General features: G+C 42.2%; 1 protein-coding gene across 2 annotated transcripts in view; it reads right to left on the bottom strand.

Annotated features, from left to right (window-relative positions):
- LOC123016538 (sodium- and chloride-dependent GABA transporter 2-like) overlaps positions 1–12,503 on the bottom strand; it is an 84,497-nt gene that overhangs the window by 44,731 nt on the left and 27,263 nt on the right. For both annotated transcript variants that reach the window (XM_044417049.1, XM_044417050.1), the window contains exon 3: positions 6,960–7,094. In XM_044417049.1, the coding sequence (XP_044272984.1) occupies positions 6,960–7,094 (135 nt within the window). The remainder of the gene's footprint in view (positions 1–6,959; positions 7,095–12,503) is intronic.

The raw sequence follows: 12,503 nt of genomic DNA, 5'->3' as shown, positions 1-12,503 counted from the left end.
TAGGAACATATCAAGGTCCACTTGAAGACTGCAACCCATGGTTTGAGAAGCACTGCATAAAAGTCAGCTATATCAGATGGAGATACTGCCGATTGCAATGAAAAACCTCTTTTTAAATGGGTAAAGCATTTCAACATGTTTAAGGCACAGCCATTTGCTTTGGCCTGCAGTCAGTCATGATTCTGTGTGCATCTGAACCAACAACCACAGCAACTCACCTTTGAACAAAACAGAAATCTACCAAGTGCCCCTAATTACCAAGGGACCTTTTGCCTCATTTTCCATTTGTTCCAAAGTCTGAGCAACCCTAAGTCAGCTTTCCTCAACTTGATGTTCCAATGCTGGCTGGGAGTGATGGGAGTTGAATTCCAATGCATCTGGAGGGCAGCAGGTGGGAGAAAGCTGCTCTGAATTATTCATACAAGAAATCAGAGGTTGCAACCATTTTATCCTAGAAGACGGCAGCAAACTTTTATATAAGAATGGGAGACATAACCAGTTCCCATAGAATGCAGTTTGCCTTTGCCATCATTGCAAGATGTTTTGACATTCCTTTTTACAATCCCAATTATTCTTTTTCTTTTTACTTGCTTGTACAAAGTACAGAGACTTATTTTGTTAAGTCTTCTCAGTTCCCTTTCCACTTTCTTTTTTAATTTTCCCTCTGCCATTCACAGCCTTTCTACCTCAGTTACATTTGACAGGAATCATTTATTCTTCCTAGAACATTGCAGTTCTATAGAAAAATAAATAGAAACCCCTATTCAGTCACTCCTTTACACTTTCACAATGCGTAATACACATCCCTTATTTTAATGCCCCAGTTCCATTATGTCCCTTTTTTCTGAATGTTGATCTAGCAGAGTGGAAGGAAGCTTTTGATTTAAAGCCAACATAAACTGATTAATAAAAATTAAACCTGAAAGTGCAATTTACAGAATCCACAAACAATAAAAAAGCTGTGATTAACATGCACCCCATGCTGGCCAGCACTACATTTGTACTGTGTTGGCCAGCCTGACAGGACTTTTCTTGCAATCAGTTTAGCAAACTTTCTCCCCTTCCCCCATCATAGACCTCTGACATTGCCTTTCAGCTGATGAACAACCTCTGTTTTGCATCACCATTTAATTTTTATTATTTTTTTACTCTGAGATTCTACACCCTGGCCCTGTTGCCTTCATGACACAGTACCTTAGTAAGACATGAGGTGCAATAGCAAATTCACTGGTTTCACACTGTGAGGGGAAAGGGCTCACATAGCAAGGCCCATGGTGCCTCTAAAGCAAGCAAATTTGCAGGTACTTGGGACCTCAGCCCCCAGAAGTCCCTGCCAGCATGACTAATAATCAGGGATGCTGGGAGCTGAACTCCAAAACATCTGCAGATTTTCTCCCCTCCCCACCACTCCTTCTTTTGGAACAGTGGCAATGTAGGAGAACCTGATGAAGTCACAGCAAATGTGACTTTGCTGTGAGCATTGACATCTACACCTGAATGCTAACAATCTTGGCTGAATGTTGTAAATGCATGAAAACAGATTTCTATTTCCATGCTCTTTGAGATAAACATACTTAAGTGCTGTCATTCACACTTAGGTGACTGTCAACATTCATTTTGCAAAGTGGCCCTAGGACTGTCACCTTTTGCAGTACATTACTGTTGCCAACCTCTGCGCTACTCCACTCACCTGGAGTGGGTGTACTAGCAAATGCCCTAGACTATTGTTTGGATCTGCTACTTTATCACTGATAAAACAAAACACAACTCAACTGACAGTACCCAACTGTCATAGTGCAGTTCATTTTGCATGCATGCAGCTGTGCTCCTAGATGTACTAACAAACCTTCCTGGAACAGATATTCACCAAGCAACTGGTGCAGCAGAGCAGTCCTGATAGCAGCTGGCAGTGGGGCTGGATGGGGGGACAATCCTGCACAAACCGGCAGATCCTCCATGGCTTCCAAAGTCCTGACAGTCTGCATCAGCAAAGCCAGGTTGTGCATGAAGGAGGGGGGTTCACTCATCTTTCCCATGCAGATGTGCCATTTTAAAATTCCCCTTGTTGATTCCAATAGGAGGGGAATTAAGCACACTGACCCAAGAATAAAGGAAAAGTCCTTCAGTTTCTCCCCTAAACAAGGAGCTCTGAATCCAGTAGATCCAAGGCTGCACCTCTCTTGCCCCCAGAATACCTCAGTTTGGAGCCACACTATCTCCTGTGGACAGCAGTCCCACTAGTGACAAATTTACAGAGTTCCCCTGGCTAGTAGGACAGTGTGCCCCAGATGAGCTGCCAAGAGTAATCACTGATTAAGAAACTGGAGTAGCAGAGCAAGGCTAAGGGCCATCTAGTCCAGCTCTCCATTCACACAGTGGCTAACCAGCTGTCCCTGAGAAACACAAGCACAACAGAACCCCCACTGATGTTTCCTTGGAACTGGTGCTCATAAGCACATGGCCTCTGACGCAGAATATGTGGCTATCAGGACTAGTAGTCATTGACAGCCTCCTCCATATGACAGTCACATTGGTCACATATCAACTGATAGCCTATCTCATACCGTATCACCAAATCAATAAAACATGGTATCTCCATTGGCATAGCTACTCCTTAACATCACTAGTTTAGGTGGCTACTGCCCAAACTATTCCTTCACTTGCATACTGTTCCACAAGCAATCAACAGCCAGAGCCCCACACAGATCGCTGGTGATATTGCAGTTTTGCCTCTATACTGGCTGTCAGACTTCCCTATATGGAGAGAAAAAACAAAGTCTCAGAATGTTGAATGTCACATTTGGGCCCTGACCAAGATACATCAGGGGTCTGTATTTCTAAGGGCGCCTGTGGAGAACCCTGAAAAAGATAAATTTGGTTCACCTGAGATAAAAACTAACAATAACTTGTATTGTCTCAATCCAGACAGCTTCCCACAGGATAGCTTGTATGTAGTATGCTTTCCAGCAAGCCATCCTAAGAACCCATGGGCTGTTGTAGGGGTTGTTCAACCCATGATATCTTGCCATGCCATCCAAATCTGGACATCTGATCTCATCCGACCTGATAGATTGGGTGGTTTGATCAGGGAAGTATGCACACTGCTTATTTGCAGCATTTGGGGCTCTAGAAATTCCTTTTTACAAGGACAATGGCCAATCACCTTTCTTCAGTGTGTCACTTGGGCCCTTTGGAGGGACTATTTGTGCTCTCCAAAGGAAAAACAGGAAAGGAGGGGAAAGCTACAGTAAACGAAAAAGGGGTGAGAAGATAAAGCAGCTTCAGGTCCCAAGTGTCCTGGGGGACTGAAGGGGAAAAAGAGGAAGAAAAACTCAAGGTGAGAATGATCTGTCAGGTGCATAACTGGTTGTTTGGAAAGCTACCGACTACTGTGACTTATTGCTAGGTTGGGTTACTATGACATACAAACCTCCAAGATAAATCCTATGAGTACAAATTACAGAAAATGACCATGCACATACCCATCTCTCTAACAGTAAAATCAGACATCATCAGTTTAGTCTATAGGAGGGATTATGTAAATTGGGGTAGGAAATCTTTTTGAGACTGTGAGCACTTTGGTGCTTTGAGAACCTATTATGTGCACAACAAAATGAGCATGGCTAAAGATGGAAGAGCAGCCTGCAGCCATCTTGATTTTAACAATGACTGAGACCCATGAGCAGCCTTTAGGGATTCATGGAAAACGAAGATGGGAGCAGCCAGAGGCTCTCAGTTTGCTCTGGAGTGATCCCAGATGCCAGTAAGAAATTAAGAAAGTAAGACATCTTGCTGGGCACCAAAGAAAGTGTCCAGGACCCAGGGCTTCATGCTGCCTACCCTGGGAGATACTAACTGCAAATATTCCTGGAAATACAGATTGGCTCAGCAGAAACATTCTAAAATCTAAATTCTTGAGGAATACTCTGAATCTGTCCTATGTGTAAAGCATGCTCCATTAAGATTGGAAGTTGTAATCCATTCTGTAGACACTTTAACTTAGATATATGCACTCCATTTCAGAGTTTATGTATATGCTCAGTGCCCATAAGTTACCTGGCACTGACATAGACTGATGCTTAGACTCATCTTAGGCTGAAAAACATTTGGAAGTAAAGCCCACCCAACACTTTCTGTCTAGCATTGTTAATCTGAAACGCTTGCAGCCTTCATTCATTCATTCATTCATTCATTCATTCATTTATTTATTAAAACATTTCTATGCCGCCCCTTGCCAAGGCCTCGGGGCGGCTTACAACATCGAATACAAAATACATTACATTAATACAAAATTCATAAGACAAGTATGGCAGAGTCCATTCGAAAGGTCAACTTGGTAGGAAGTTAAATCACTAAAAGGAAGCAACAACTTGTTTTGCATCCCAGAAAAATTGTTTGTGTAGAATAGACAAGGAAGTCAGACATGCAGGACTCTGCAGGGCTCTTCATAGCAGAACTGTGCATGATAAAACTGGCAGCTGCGTGGCATTCTCCTTGTTTCTCCCCATAATGTTCACAGAACCCCATGTCATGCGGAATATTTTCCCATCCTGGGCAGCAGCTGACAATTCTGCGCAGCAAGGATGGGAAAATGAACCATATCATGATGTGAGAATATGTGTTCTGGGGTAGTGGAAACTCAGTATGGGACTGTCATTTTGAACCGCAGCTCAGCCTTTCTTATAAATGTGTACTTACCTATCAGGGGTTTAACACCTGTGGGGGAGGAACACTAGAAATGGCCATAGCAACACAGTAGGTAGTTATCTTATCGTCTGGTATGTTAAACTTCAGAAGAAGGGTGAATTTGGACTTTGGACAACATGTGGGCCATATTTGTTTAGCAGGCTGGGAAAGCTTAGCCTGCTCCATCATACTCATATCAGTTTTCTGCAACTAGGTCTTAAGACTGGTGATTTGAGTTTATTTCTGTTCCTCTTGAAATTTGTGGCAGAAATGAAATCCAAGTTGAAACTGTCAGAGCTTTACTTGTAATCACTTCAAGTCCATCTCTGCTAGATTTTACTCAGTTATGTGTGTTTAACTTTCTGAGCAAAGCGGATTTGTGCAAGTCAGACTAATGACACCTGGGGTGCTTACAGGCATGCGTGTTTCAGCTGCACACAGTTGTTTTGATTTTGTTTCCAGCTGCACATGAAATTACAGCTATACTTCTAGGCTTCTGTAATCCAAAGGACATTCTGTCACAGAGTGGTCAGCTCCTTCTTTCCCTATTGCAGAAGCTTATCTTGATTTATAAAAGAGATGAATGTGACCACTGCCTTAGCCTCTCCTAAGCACCTCATCTCTGACAGTCGATTGGTTCCAATTCCACAAATAATTCCTGCCTGTTTTATCACTCCCACTTCAATATACAGAACTCCATATGCATTCTCTTTAAAACAGTCACATTTCCCACACAAACCAGAGTACTGGAAACTCTTATTAAGCCCCTATAAATTCAGGATCACACAGTACCAGGGCTCATAGAATGTCAATCTATCTTAAGCCCATTCATTTCAGTGGGTATACTCTAGGCAGGACTAACATCTAATACAGTCCACTGCAAGCTTTACCTTGGGTTTCCCAGTCATGACACTCTATTCACTCACTGTTCAGTAGCATCCACAAATACATGTCCCACAAAGAGCTAAAATAGACAAGAGCTAAAACAGTCTCCCCCAACCTGGTGCCCTCAGGATGTTTTAAGTACAACTCACACATCCCTAAGTCAACCTGTAGCATGACTCTCACCATGACTGCCCAGTATGATGGGGTGCCGAGAGTTGTAGTCCAACTCTCCTGGAGAACACCAGTTTGGAGAAGGCTGGACAAGCATGTCACTCAGCTTACATTTTTTAAAAAATATATAGATCCCATCTATTAATTAAGCATTTTCAAGATTGCAAGTCTCATTAATCCATCAAGAGCAATAGAAAACATTCAGGTATAACACCTGAACACACTCAAAAGCATTAAACAAACAAAAGAGGCAGTTAAAACAATGAGAACAGCAAATAAAACCTCAAACAGCAGCAGGGCACCAACAGAAGGAACTCTCCTGGGACTCATAGCAGTGTACGTAGGTGAGCAATCTTTCTCTGGACAACGGCATACAAGAAAAGACTTAAAGCCCCCTTTTCTGTGCACCAAGATCAAAATCCTGATTTGCAGGGGCCTTCAGGGCAATCCAAAGAACAAGAGGTCAGACTATTAAGTGTTTCCATGTTTTGAAGCGTTTGATGTCATGTCTGGTTTCTTCCTAACACAGAGCCTTGGACCCACACAACCCAACCAGCAAGCCTGCTTGGTTATCATGGTTGGAGTTTTATTACTATGATCTACTCAATAGACAATTATGTTGATCTGCTCAACATAACTGTTATGTTATTGTGGTTTCCATTCTCCCTGCACAGTCCTACTGTTGGCTCATATCCCATCAACCATCATGCCTGAAATTCAATTCCAAGGTGCTCCACTCTCTGCCTTTGTCACCTGCTCCTGCCTTATGGAGGCTGGATGGCAGGAGCAATTCTTGCAGTTGCTGCTCTTTCCTGGGGACCCTGAGGCAGTTGCACACTAGGGCCATTGAAAAGCATAATCCTGAGTTCAGACAAGCCATGGTGGCATGCAGAAACCAGGGATAAACTATTGTTTCTTATCCTGGTTCTAAAGGCCAAACTCAGCATGATGAAATATCATGGCTGACTTCAGACAACAAAACAGACCAACAATGGCAAAAAATCACCACAGCAGAAAACCACCATGGCTTCTTTTATTGTCTGAACCTAGCCAGAGAGAAAGAAGCTTGGTTTGTTTCTCATAAAACTGGGTTGTATCCCTTGTTAGTCAATGAAAGTTAAATTAGACTCACACTGGATACAACCCATTTCTCCCATTCTAAGAAATCTGATTCAAGCTTTCAGCTCAATGGGCTGGTCCCATCACATCCAACTTACCTTCAAACAGAGGGCACAACCTCCGCCAGGAAGTAACCCCTCCCTGGCTGGTATACTGCCCAAGTGCTGTCTCTAGAAAGAACACTGGGATCCCACAGGTGAAAAGGAAGATGAGGTAGGGTATGAAGAAGGCACCTGCAAATTCAGAAACACATGAATGCATTATACTGACAGACTTCTAAAATGAGACTCTAACATGATGTTGCTCTTGAGGGCATGTATAGTACAATCCTATTCGTGTCTATTCAGAAGAAAGCTCAGTTCAGTTCAATTGGGCTTCCCTCCAAATAAGTAGGTACAGGATCACAGCCTTCTATACAAACAAAACAAAACAAAACAAAAGTGTTTAATGATAATAATAAAATTAATACAGTGTTGGTGGAAATCAAGCAGAAGATTGCATGCCTTCTACAGTTTTGAACCCCTTTTGTTCAATCCCATTGCTGCTAATAGCAATACTGAGTACCTATGTAGCACTCTGGAGGGTTCAAAGCACTTTGCATACTTGGCAACATTTACAGCAGATCTATGAAGTAGAGTTTCCAGTATTTCTACTGTAGTCTTCCAGATGAGGGAGAGGGACCATGACTGAGCAAATGGAGGCTTGCTGGTTTGCAGAGCACTCTGTAGATGCAAAACTCCAAAACACCCCTCATAAGGACATGCTCTACCTCTCTTTATTTTCCCAACTCGCCACCCAGCCAGACTGGCTACCTGTGAAAGCCATGCCACAGCCACAGCCACAACCCCAGCACTGCCATTTTGCAACAACTGGGAAACCTGGAAGGAGTAAGCAGCAGGCAGATTTGAGCCTGAAAGCCCAAATATTGGAGAGGATTTGGCCACCACTTTTTGGCTTTGCCTAGCAGTGGTGTCACACTTCTTCACCAGGACCCTGACAACAAAATATGAAGGCAGAGCAAGCCCCTAGTGGTTTAATGCCCTCCAGCAAGGGCACACAAGGTCCCCACTGGCCCTTATCTTACATGTGACTAAAAAGAGGTCAGAAAAAGATGCAGGATTTGCAAACAAAACAAAATGCAATAGGAATATTCCTAAAGAATTGGAGGGCCAGTGTGGTCTAGTGGTTAGAGTGTTGGACTTAGGCTTGGGAGACCCAGGTTCTAGTTCCACATGGCCATGAAGCTCAAAGACTTCAGGTCAGCCTTTGATTCCTAGCCTAACTTAATTCATAGGAATGTTAGGAAAGTAAAATGGAGAGAACAAGGACCATGTAAGTTGCCTTGGATTGCTTGTAAGAGGGGGAAAGTGGCAATATAAATTAATTATAGTTAATTAATTGAAATGCATTTCACCGTGGTGAGGAACACTTGTGGCTGTGTACCTGCTCTCCAGGTGTTATCTGTGGATGGGCAACTTCAGGCCCCCGCTCCTTAGGGTGCTTTATCTTTGAGCCAGATTGCCCTGAACAGTTTTCTGAATGGAGGACTCTCATCCACAGCCCTTCCAACAGAGGACTGTAAAGGAGACCACATGGCAGTCAAGATTTAATCTGAATTTTATAGAAAACCCAGACTATGAGGAATATTGTCTTCTTTGTTTAGGAGTAAAATGGAAATATCAAATCTTTGATCTTCTTATAAGACATGATATATATTATTACATATAAGATTATACTAAGCTTAGAACAAAACACAGTTAGAATGCATGAATAAAACACAGTTAGGTTTCATTTACATCATGAAGTTGGGTAGAATTAAAAAGCCAGTAACTTAACACTTGCCACAAAGCAGACCTAGCTCCTGAAAGCTGAAATAAATCTGCTCCCAAAAATATTCACTTCAAAATTTTCCTCTGTGGACATTGAATATTCTTCAGATAGACTAAAAAATATTATTACATTGCACTTCTTTCCTCTTGCAAGGAACTCAAGGCAGCTTACAAAGTTCTCCTTTTTTCCATTTTTTCCTCACAACTACCCTGTGAGGTAGGTTGGTCTGAAAGTCTAACTGGCACGACATTACCTCAGCGAACACAACTACAACTTGGGAGTGCCTAATTTCCAACCACTTTGCCACATGGGCCTTCATCATTTACCAAATACTTCCTCTATATTTGTTATCTGTATGTATGAATGCATGCATGTATTTATACTTTCATTTGAATGCCGCCTATTACTGCTCAGCATGTGTATTTCATATTTCACAGTGTTTGATAGCTGGCATACAAGAGCAGTAAAGATTGGCCCCATCCAATTGCTGACATGCAAAATCAAATATAAAATGGCATTTTATATTTTTGCCATCCAAAACCAAACCAAAACAACCAAGATATTCCTACATGTCTCTATTGTGTAGCACCAGCCAATTCAGCAGCTGTTACCCTTTTTACACAGGACTACAATTTCAGCTGGAAAATGAGGGAATTAAGGCAATTGATAAGACTTCTCCTGAATGGCACTCTGGGGTTCGGATAGGTACAGACTCTGCTGTTTGGCTTTCAGTGCTGGCACAGGGCTTCCCAACATGGTCGACTGGGCCTCATTTATCCCTGGGCATTGTTACAGATGCCCATGAGTATCCTCAACATACAGCCTGCAGGCACCCAGAAAAAGATGCCAGAAAAACATGAAAAGATACAGTCTAAAATTTATGCAGGTAGAAGCCAAATTGGCGAGTCACTATCCTTGTGCGCTGATGCCCTTAGCAACTTCCCAAATTCCAAAATGTGTCTATGGGCTTAAAACAGATGAGGATGCCTGTGCCAGCACTTTTTTCAATACCTCCACCCATTCCAAAATCAAGCCAGATTTTAACTGACCAAAAGTAAAAATTAAGCGTGATTCCTTCTTAACTCACAGTCATGGCTTCAGCTCTAACTGGACTAAAAGTATCTCCCTCCTCCAAGTCTGTAACTGGCTGGCACAGCAAGGGGCAGGACAAGCTTGCAAAGACGGATCAAAGAGGAGGGGAGGCAGGGAAGGAAGCTGGGCCTCTCACTGACTTCCTCAGTTCCTGCTCAATAGTAAAAGTGGTTGCTTTGCTCAGCCTTGAGCATCACCTTTGTATATCTTAGTGGAAAATCTGCAAAAGATAACTGCATTTCAAGTGCAGGACATTATGCCTTCTTTCAGGCCAACCACATGGGACCAACAAGAAAATTCCTATCACTTCTTGCTGAAGCAGTCAATAGAGGCCCAGGTGTACCAGCAGACACATGGGATCACATAAGTGTCACCTTTGGGGTTGGACATTCTCAACACCACACTTAAAGCACACTTCTAGCTCAGTGAAGGGAGGTTGTAAGTTATGCTATGTTGTCCTAGCACTTGAACCAAAACATCCTGTCTCAAGCTTTCCACTTGGAAGCAGGGGTCACAGTCAGAGCGTCTGCATCTGAAAAGCCAGAGAGATTTAGTGTTGCTGATCCTTCACATAAGGAGGTGCCTCTGACTCTTTTTAAAGCTTTGAGGCACCAGGAGAGATTGCAGTCACCATGCCCCCTCTTCCCTTCCCCCTTACTGCTTCCTTCACCTTCCTCACCTCATGCTTCTCCTGCCTGTTTGGGAAGAAGCTAGAGTCCTTTTCCTTCCCACAGCAGGCAGAGGAGGAGTGTCTGGATGAACAAATCTGTATGTGAATTTCTATAACTTTCACATTATTTCAACACACGTTCATTGCATCCTATTTTTTGCATTGCTTTGCAATTTATTTATTTGTTATTTGCATGAAAATTCATGTGTTTTGCATGCATTTCCCCCAATAGACACATTTTTAACAGGTGATTTCCCTAACACTTGCCTTTCTCTATGCTATTTTCCAAATGTTCACATTTTTTGTACACAGTTCTGGATTGCCAAATTCAAAGAAGTGAATGATTTGATTCACTTTATCTTGATTTAATTTTTGATTGCAAAATTACTGCAAAATTCAGAGAACTGCAACCACCAAAGGATAATCGCATTTCTGTATTACCCTGACAAGCAGAAATTCTGGTTCATGTCAATATGAAAGCCAAATTTCTCCTCCCCACCAATGGAGTGTGGCTAATGGGATCATCAGGCTGTGCTGTGCCCAGAACTTCCTACATGGCCAAGAACCATCCCAGTTATATGCTGACATAATTTCTAGAAAAGATAATGACTCTAGTCTGAAATATGCTAAGATTATAGCTGTTTTTCTAAAATGTTGCCTGAAATTAATCATTCTTCAATCTTTCCCCTGCACCATATTACATATTCATTCTTGAGTATTACCCATCAGAATAACTAACTGCCTGACTCCAGGCATCACAAAATGTTGGGCCTCAATAGGATATTGCTTTGTGCCGTTGTCATTGTTTGGTTTGTGCAAAAATGATTCTAAATCAAAGAGTAGTGTTTCCTACAGATATGAAGGCAACCCCAAAAAACAGAAGCACAGACATGCATCACTGAGGACCTCCTGGGGATTCTCAAGAAAGCAGAGGACAAAATGCAGGTAATTTGAAATGTTGTCTTGTCTCTTCATGCCTGTGATGACAACTGTCCCAAAGAAGGAAAGCATTTGGGGAGCATGCTTAGGATCAGACTTTTGCAGGTTTACAAGGGAAGTCAACAAGGACCACCAGAGTTCAGTGGTTAGAGGAGAGCTGCAATTCAATCTACTCTCAACAGGATTCTTGCAAGGATAAGATGGAGGGGAACGTATGTTACTCTGAGCTATTGAGAATCAAGGTGGGATTAAAATATAATTAATGCAAATGTCTCTGTATGTATTCTCATGTAGACCATATTAATATCTCTCATATATGAAATTCCAGTGAACAATGCCAGGCAGAATTCCAAACCAAGATGCAGTGCTGGAACCTAGTCTTCCTTCTCATCATTGTTTGCCAGGTTTCAGATTAATAGTACGAGGTCCTAAACATTGCATTGTGTCTGCCTGCCTGCCTGCCTGCCTGCCTGCCTGCCTGCCTTTCTTACTCACTCATACACAATGTCTGCTCAGATCCTTTTTGTCATGGCCCCTCATGCAAACTGAGAAGTAGCACCTGCAGCATGAGAATCTCTGATGCAAGACAAGTAGTTGCAACTATAAGAGGACATAAGAAAGCTTCTGTGCATAATTTGAAGTGCTTCGATGCACCACTGAAACCATTAGATTCAAATTTCAGAATCTGGATTCAAGTTTTCCTCTCTCACACACACAAAATATGTGGAGGTCCCAGCTTAGGTCAGTGGATAATGATGACAGAGTGACGTTATCACTTTGCAGCCAGAGAACCTGCTATGTGGGAAATTGCTTTGCATATGCCATGGCTGGTATATTTTCCAACTGTGCATATGTGAGAGGAGGTCAGATTTCTTATTGGGATACTGGGTCCAATAACCCTGGCAGCATTTACTACATTACCTTTGAAACTCTATCTGGGAACTATTTGTGTACGGAAAACTAGATATTGATTTCATTAATTAAATTTATACGCCACTCTCTTTATAAAAAATATGCAAGCAAAGAACAAATGCAGTGCAATATAATACAGATATGCCAATTATAAAACCAGCCTTAAAAAGCTATGGTAAGCATATGGCATGTGTCACAG

The sequence above is a fragment of the Varanus komodoensis genome, unplaced genomic scaffold, assembly GCF_004798865.1.
Source record: "Varanus komodoensis strain SLA01 unplaced genomic scaffold, ASM479886v1 scaffold85, whole genome shotgun sequence".
Classification (NCBI taxonomy): Eukaryota; Metazoa; Chordata; class Lepidosauria; order Squamata; family Varanidae; genus Varanus; species Varanus komodoensis.
This window is presented reverse-complemented; position numbering and strand designations above follow the sequence as displayed.